The 7,929-nt window shown below is 42.2% G+C and overlaps 1 protein-coding gene across 2 annotated transcripts; it reads right to left on the minus strand.

The window, feature by feature from the left end:
* Window positions 1-1,154: 1,154 nt before the first annotated feature.
* On the minus strand, window positions 1,155-2,572 carry snrpd3l (small nuclear ribonucleoprotein D3 polypeptide, like). 2 transcript variants are annotated; one of them, XM_067250832.1, is made up of 4 exons: window positions 2,516-2,572; window positions 2,011-2,153; window positions 1,572-1,764; window positions 1,155-1,343 (listed from the first exon to the last, which is right to left on the minus strand). In XM_067250832.1, the coding sequence occupies exons 2-4, from the start codon at window positions 2,134-2,136 to the stop codon at window positions 1,279-1,281; spliced, it is 384 nt and encodes a 127-aa protein (XP_067106933.1). In that variant the 5' UTR covers window positions 2,137-2,153; window positions 2,516-2,572; the 3' UTR covers window positions 1,155-1,278. The 2 variants fall into 2 exon arrangements, with proteins under 2 accessions (XP_067106933.1, XP_067106932.1); XM_067250831.1 differs by having other exon boundaries at window positions 2,493-2,541.
* Between the last annotated feature and the right edge of the window lie 5,357 nt (window positions 2,573-7,929).

The raw sequence follows: 7,929 nt of genomic DNA on the forward strand, positions 1-7,929 counted from the left end.
ATTCAACTCAAGATAAAAAAAACACATGGAACTGTGGGACATGAAATGCGGAGACGCTATGGGTGCAGACTTTAAAAGTAGATTGTGATAGCTAGCAAGCTAGATACGTCCCAATATATAGATGTTTTCTTTCACTACTGTCTGCATGTTATCAACGAACATAATGCGAGAGAATTCCTTTCTCGGTGAGAGCCAAAACATGAATAATGCAGAAGCATAAACATTCAAGCAGGATAAAAAAAAAAACGATCAATGCAAGTTTCATAACAGTTAACAGCTTGCAACATGCAAAATTCCCAGATCCAAGAATAAATATTGGCACGACGAAACAGCTTAATAAAAAATACAGCTTTAAACTGTACTGTAACGCACCATAGAAATGTTACAGCTATAATTCGGATAATAATTAGTTGAGCGTCCAAAGGCCACAATTGCAAGACTATAATGGACAGAGAATTTCTGGTGATCGTTCATAAACATGAAATAGTCTATCATAAACAGCTATCTTGCTAGGAAGCTACAGTAATTTTGCAAGTATGTAAGCTAGCTAGCTAGCTGTCACTTGCTAGCTAGCCCCGTCTGTCACGAGACAGATGTTGGTGAAGAGATGCCCGCGCGTATAGCCAAAACACCTCTTGACAAAAGTCACGTTTGTGGGCGTGTAAACAACGTTCATGAACTTACCTTTTCGCAAAGATAAATGAATGTTATAGTCCAATTTTCGTCATACAGTTATATTTTTGCCTTTGGACTGAATGCTTCTGCGTTAATGTTGTAGGATTCTAAATGAGAAAACAGTACGAGGCACAGCGATAGGCAGTGAACACTTTATGAGGGACCAATGGGGCTGCGCGGCACAAAATAGACCGCGTGTGGAGGAAGCGTGTGGGTGGCAACCAGCAAATTGCTGTTCAGAAAACATAATAAAATCGTACGTTTATTTTGACAATTGCACATTTGAATTGATTAACAAATATTCAACATCTTCATGCGTTTTGGTAAAGCGCACAGTGCATGAATTTTTTTGCCCTCTGGCTCCACCATGTGATTAACAAAGTAACAACTTGAGACTGGAAATAAAGGAGCTTTGCATGTAACTGACGATTAAAAACTTAATGTTAAACAGACAAGATATCAATAAGAGAAGGCTTACAATCAATCAAAACAACATTTATTTCACTTCAAAATGAACAGGAGCATGGCTCAATGTTATAGACAGATAGCTAGAAGTATATATCAAAAAAAAAAAAAAAAACTTTCAACTGACAGATAGGCCTATTATCGCCTTTTTTGGAAAATGTTTCCTCTTCCCATTCCTCCACGACCTCTCCCTCTCGCAGCCACTGCAGAAAGAACACACATACTTTAATGTAACGCTGGAGACTGCAGGGAGTAGCCAACAAGATGATGCACAGATTTAAAAAATCAGCATTATTTTACAGATACTTCAAAAATGGTCATACAGACATAGCCAAGTAACTTATCCTAGGCCAGGAGAGATGACCCAAAAAGCTGTGAATAAGACAACCAGCAAAATGAAGGAGTGTGTGCTTACATAGACCGACACTCACCCTGGGCTTTAAGAATGGCCGCCTTCCCTCTCCCAGCACCAGCGGCCTGGTTCTTGTTCTTCATGCTCTTTAACATGGGGGCATTCTTTAGCATGTCCGGTAGGATCAGGAAGCGGATTTTGCTGCCTCTAATGTAGACCAGCTCCAGTTGAGCAACACGTCCATCTCTGTGCGTAACTGTAATGTTTGACATCTGGGAGAAGGTTAGTTCTCAACATCTGAAAGTCCAGTGTTAGTTCACAACCACCAAGATGGATGTCACTAAAACAATCATCTTTCAAAACATTCACTTTATGGCATGCTATCCAATACAACGACTAATATGTGCCACCTAAACCAAAGCAGATGGGGATACAGAAAGAGGTCAGGTCACATTAATAACAGTGAGACAGACCCAGTCAGGCATTGAGGAGTAGTCTAAGACAACATGGCAACTTACCTGGCAATTCATGTTGTCCTCAGCTTCAATGAGTTTACCTCTGTACACCTCGCCAGTAATGGTCTCACAGGTAACTATGTGCCCCTCTGCTTCATGAAGAACTTTGATAGGAACACCGATAGACATGTTTGCTCTTTTCCAATCTGTAAAATACAGATTCAGACAAACACGTAATTAACTCATTAGGCCTAGCTTCTAAATAGCTTTAGCAATTAGTCCTAATCACAGAGCAAGCTTGATGGGTAAAGTATCACTGAATGTGTGCCCTATTGTCTCAACTTTGTGGGCATTAATTTAGCAAGATAAGGCTGAAGGAATGACCAGCTATAACGATACCTAACGCGTTGCCAAACTGATTAGTAGCACGAACTAAAAAGACATTACATGGAAGTTGTTCGACAACGACAATAATCAAATAAAGTTGTTAATTAAACAATTCAATTTGTCAGAGAGCGGTACACAGCTACATGAAATAATGTTACTTTAATTCGATGTGTAAAGATACCGCGGTCTTCCAAACTGCAACATGCGTTGAACAAGACAAGAGGGAGATTAAAGAGCGTTGCCTACAATACCCACAATGCAACAGGGCAAATTTCCCGTTCAAATCAACTTTCTTTCCAAAAAACGTCAGATTAAAGCTAGGGTGTGTAATCGTTTCCAGAAATCTTTTTTGTTTACTGATTGAAAATCTATTCACACCTAACAGTAATCAATAATTGAAGTAGTCTAAATATAAAACAAAATATATGAAGATATAAATATATTTTCTGTGGAAGGGACAAGACAAAAAGATTATCGACCAATCATTGCATTCGGTCCTTTCTGTCTGTCAATCTATATTTGCACACCACCAGGCAACTTGTTCTCACACACAATCACACATCATTAGAGGGTTCCTTGCCCCTGTGCAGAGTTAGCACGAGAATATAAGGCTACCTTATGTTCCTCCTGAACCACCAGTAAAATAACTGAAAATAAAAGACCATGTTAGAAACTTCTACTATGAAAAAACATCTTGATCGAGAACATGCTAAAAGCAGAATTAACATTGGCATTGCTTTTCCATGCTGGAGGCAACTGCCAGACTCAAATAGTCTGAAGAATGACCCCATCGTTTGATTATTTTTTTGAAATATATTTTGTTAATGTAATTAAGTATTTAGCTTTGATTCTGTGTGTGTTCATGTGTGATAGAGGAGGCGTGGCTTTGGAGACACCTCTGAAGCGAGGGAAGGCTCTATGCTTTCAAAGCTATCTTGCTAACTGCTAGCCTCTCTGGATTACACATCCTATCTTTAAATTACCTACCCAAATAGTAATTCAAATCAATCAAATTTTAATAGCAAAAAGTGATGCAGTTTGAGACATTCATTGTCCACATGCGTGTGGGATGGTTTTCACTACAGCTTCCACCAAGGATGTAAAGCTTAGGGATCTCTGGACCTTCAGTGAGCTGAGAGGCTTAGAAAACACTAGTTCTTGTGCCCCCTCAACATAGTGGTGAAATATTAGAAAACATTTAAAAACAATTAATCTCAGTCCATGTTATTGTTCTAAAAGTGAATTAGCAAATTTGGAAATGAAAAATTATCAAGGCACTCCGACTAATTTGAATGTAACACAAAATTAAACTTCAGGTTTTCTTCTAAAGGTTTGTAGTTAATAAATTAATGTATCGTTGAGCTCAGAAGGAAGCGACCCCAGGCACCACAACCTCATAAACTATGGAGAATAGGAATGTTGATTACCTTTTGCTGGTTTAAACAATTTGTGTGGTTCACACAAATTGCATCTTACCGTTGGACACCGATGATAGTATAATATAACAGTAATATTATATTGGACACTGGCAGCAGAGTGCAGCAGAGAGTCAAGTTTACTTCATATTCCAGTCCTTAGATACAGGGAATACTATTGCCGTTTTTACAAGTTTCACAGAGGGCTTCACATACGGCCATAGAACTGTACCGTAACAATCTGAAAAATAGACTTGATTGACAGTAAAATGACTATTATCAACAGTCCACCCACCTTTAAAATCATGAAGGTTTTTTTGTTTGGTTGTTTTTGTTTGTTTGGTTGGTTGTTTTTGGATGTGGGGGGAGGATCAGTCAATTACATTTTACGTTTTTGATGTAAAAGGAAATTGTCTCGGAAAAAAATCTTGTTCCTGTCTTTCCAGTGGCCACAAGCAGAGGAGAAAGGAACACATTATTATTTAAAAAAATGTGGAGAGTGCTGTCCATACTGCACATACAGGAAGCCCCCAAACAACATCAGAAGTCTCAGGACCAGACAGAGATGATTACTCCCTCTGTGACTCCAACCCATCATTACTGCCATTGGACAATTAAGCTATGAAGTGAAATGGTGAAGAGATGGGGAATACAGGAGGTCATACTGATAACCGCTGTCCTATGAGTGTGGGACTTTTGGCTCAGACAAATTACCTCATGAATACGACCCCGGACACACACACACACACACACACAAAGAGAATGGATTAAGCACAAGAAGGAAGATGAATGAAAAGTTTCAACAACTCATTAGGCCATCTCTCAGGTTGACTCAAGTCCAAAACCCATTCCAGCTTTCAGATAAATGTGCCAGGAAACCTGATTTTCACAATATCCAGGCTTCTTATTTAGGTACTACACTCTTAGCCAGCATGCTCTCATTTAAGCAGAGCCGACACCATGGAGAGGGAAGGGGGCCTCACAAACATATGTCAGGATAGTACTATTTAGCATCACTGTCACAGTACTATCTATGACAAGCCTTGGTTTGTGTTGCAAAGAATATATTCTAGACGATTAATTTCCATCATATTTCCAAAGGTAACCCCAGCTGTATTAGCCATCAACCACTCGTTCTCTCACTAACCCCGCTCAACCGGGCGAGGTGGTGGGACAGGTTTGTTCCTTTCGCCACATCTTAAATACACATCCACCCCACTCTCTGTCACTGCCAAATCATTTGAACATCATTATGTGATGCTGACTGATCCTGTCAAAGCATTCTTAGTTGTTCTCTATCGCCCACTAGGTCCGCTAGCCGACTTTGTGGAGGAGCTGCACATGCTCCTCAGCTAGGGTGACCAGAAGCATGACCCTGAAAAGGAGGACACTTGGGTCCAAAAAGGAGGACAAGGGGTCAAAAAGGAGGGGGGCATTAGGATGAAATTAAGACAATAAAATTAGTCATTTTAGTAAGTCGATGGTCTAAACTGCAGTTTAAACTCCTGTAAGAGTGGTGATGTTTCACAGCAGCAGTTGTTTTACCATCCGCTGTTGTTGTGTTCGGAGCAAAAAATTATGTTAAGGAAGAGTGCCCAGCAGAACTAGCATTATCCTTGTGCCGTTCTGTAGCGGCATGCCACTCTAAAGCCCCTTTCCCCCTATTACTCACGTCTATATCAATGCGACAGAGCTTACAGAAGGCATGATATAGATTTTTGCTGCTCTTAGTGGCAAAGTGGAGTTCTGAACTCCACATAGGTTTGAAGGAGGTCTTTCTTCTTGGCACTGAAGCTCACGTGAGTGGTAAATTGCCACTGTGGGCAAGAAGGGTCAAAAAGGAGGACAAAAGGGCGAAAAGGAGGACACGCAACAGCGGTCTGGACAAAGGGCTGGAAAATGGACTGTCCGGACGAAATCTGGACGTCTGGTCACCCTATCCTCAGCGTCCTCCCGGATGATGGAACCCCGTTGATGATCCTTGGGGACTTCAACATCCACCTCGAAGGAACGCAGGCCATCGACTTCATGTCTCTCCTGACTTCCTCCAACCTGACGCTGCTGAACACACCGGCGACCCACAAGGCAGGAAAACAGCTCGACCTCATCCTGACACGTAACTGTATCACTGACTTAACCTCTGTAACCCCACTACACATTTCTGATCACTTCTTTATCCAATTCTCTGTCTCTCTCCCTCCAACTCCTCCTACTTCCCCACCCCTCGTAACTTTCCACCGCAATATCCGCTCACTGGTGTCCCACAGGGCTCTGTCCTTTGACCCCTCCTCTTCTCCCTGTACACCACCTCACTTGGACCGATCATCACCTCCCATGGCTTCTTCTACCACTGCTACGCTGACGACACGCAGCTGTACCTGTCGTTCCCCCCGACTGATCCGGGGATCTCAGCCAGAATCGAGGCCTGCCTCACAGACATCTCCGCCTGGATGACCAAGCACCACCTCCAGCTGAGCCTCACCAAAACAGAACTCCTCCTCATCCCGGCCAAACCCTCCATCTCCCACAATCTCTCAATCACCCTGGGATCTGCGACGGTGACCCCCTCATCCTCTGCCAGGAACCTCGATACTGGCTTCCCATCACAGCCAGTATCAGATTCAAGACCCTGGTACTGACCTTCCGAGCGGTGAACGGGATAGCACCTGCCTATATCCAGTCTCTCCTCCAGCCTTACACCCCCACCCGCCACCATCGGTCTTCTTCTGACAACTGTCTGGTGGTCCCACCTCTCAAGAGCTCCCAACCCAAGCTCTTCGCCTATCTGGCCCCCCAATGATGGAATCATCTCCCCATCTCCATCAGAGACACTGACTGTCTCCCCACCTTCAAGAAAAGGCTAAAGACACACTTTTTCCGGGAGTACAAAGGTACTTAAGAAAGATTTGTTGGATCCGATGTTAGTTTATTTCCTCCAGGAACACAATGACACTCATTGAGGGACTTGTTGCACTTGTTGGTTAGCTTTAACTGATTTAACTACTTGCTACTCGCTGTCAATTATATTATTGTTGCTTGCTTTCCTACAGGTACATTCTTGAACTTTTGAGGTTCATGTTGTTTAATTTGTAATTTGTTTAACTACATGCTCTTATGTTTCTTCCTATTGGCACTTATTTGCTTTTCACAATGTATGCTTCATGTTTTGGCTACCAGCAATGTTTTTGGGGCTATCTCGTTGTTTATGATCATTGACCAATGCATGGAAGTCGCTTTGGGTTAAAGCGTCTGCTAAATGAATAAATGTAAAAATTAGGTGATTGGGTATTTAAGAACTAGTTTACTATCTGCAATAAGATGGCACTCACACAATGTAGCAGACCAGTTCCACTGCTCACTCAGGCACTGGGTTTATGACTATATTACTGCCTGTAAAAGCAACCAACATAAAAAGGCATTGTTTTCTTGCAGGAGACACCAGAGGGTCTGTTATTTACTATCAGTCATTGTGCCTCCCCGACATCTCATTATGCAATTTTCGAGACATTTACATTTAGTCATTTAGCAGACGCTCTTATCCAGAGCGACTTACAGTAAATACAGGGACATTCCCCCGAAGCAAGTAGGGTGAAGTGCCTTGCCCAAGGACACAACGTCATCTGGCACGGCCGGGAATCGAACTGGCAACCTTCTGATTACAAGCCCGCTTCCCTAACCGCTCTGCCACCTGACTCCCTGACATAAATAGACATAGTCTAGGTAGACATAAATCTACCACAACATTTGGTGAGAGGTTTAATGACTGTCTAAATTACCGTAGATATAGTAAGCCTCATTTTCATATTTCCCATCATACTGCATTAATTATTTTTAGTAACGCAAAACATAACGTCATGAGGAGTCTCCTGGAGTCTGCTCTGCATTTGCATACATTGTTTACAAATTGGCTTCTGTGATAAATTGGTCAGTATATTACCATAATGTTACTGTACTGAAACCCTCCGACACACACACACGCCAACACAAACAGGTGGTCAGATGGCTGAGCGGTTAGGGAATCAGGCACTTCACCCTACTTGCCTCGGGGGGAATGTCCCTGTACTTACTGTAAGTCGCTCTGGATAAGAGCGTCTGCTAAATGACTAAATGTAAACACGAACACGCACACACACACATGCACAGGTGTGCACATACACACAAATACACAACCGCATAATCA

This window comes from Osmerus mordax, chromosome 14 (genome assembly GCF_038355195.1).
Source record: "Osmerus mordax isolate fOsmMor3 chromosome 14, fOsmMor3.pri, whole genome shotgun sequence".
Taxonomy (NCBI): Eukaryota; Metazoa; Chordata; class Actinopteri; order Osmeriformes; family Osmeridae; genus Osmerus; species Osmerus mordax.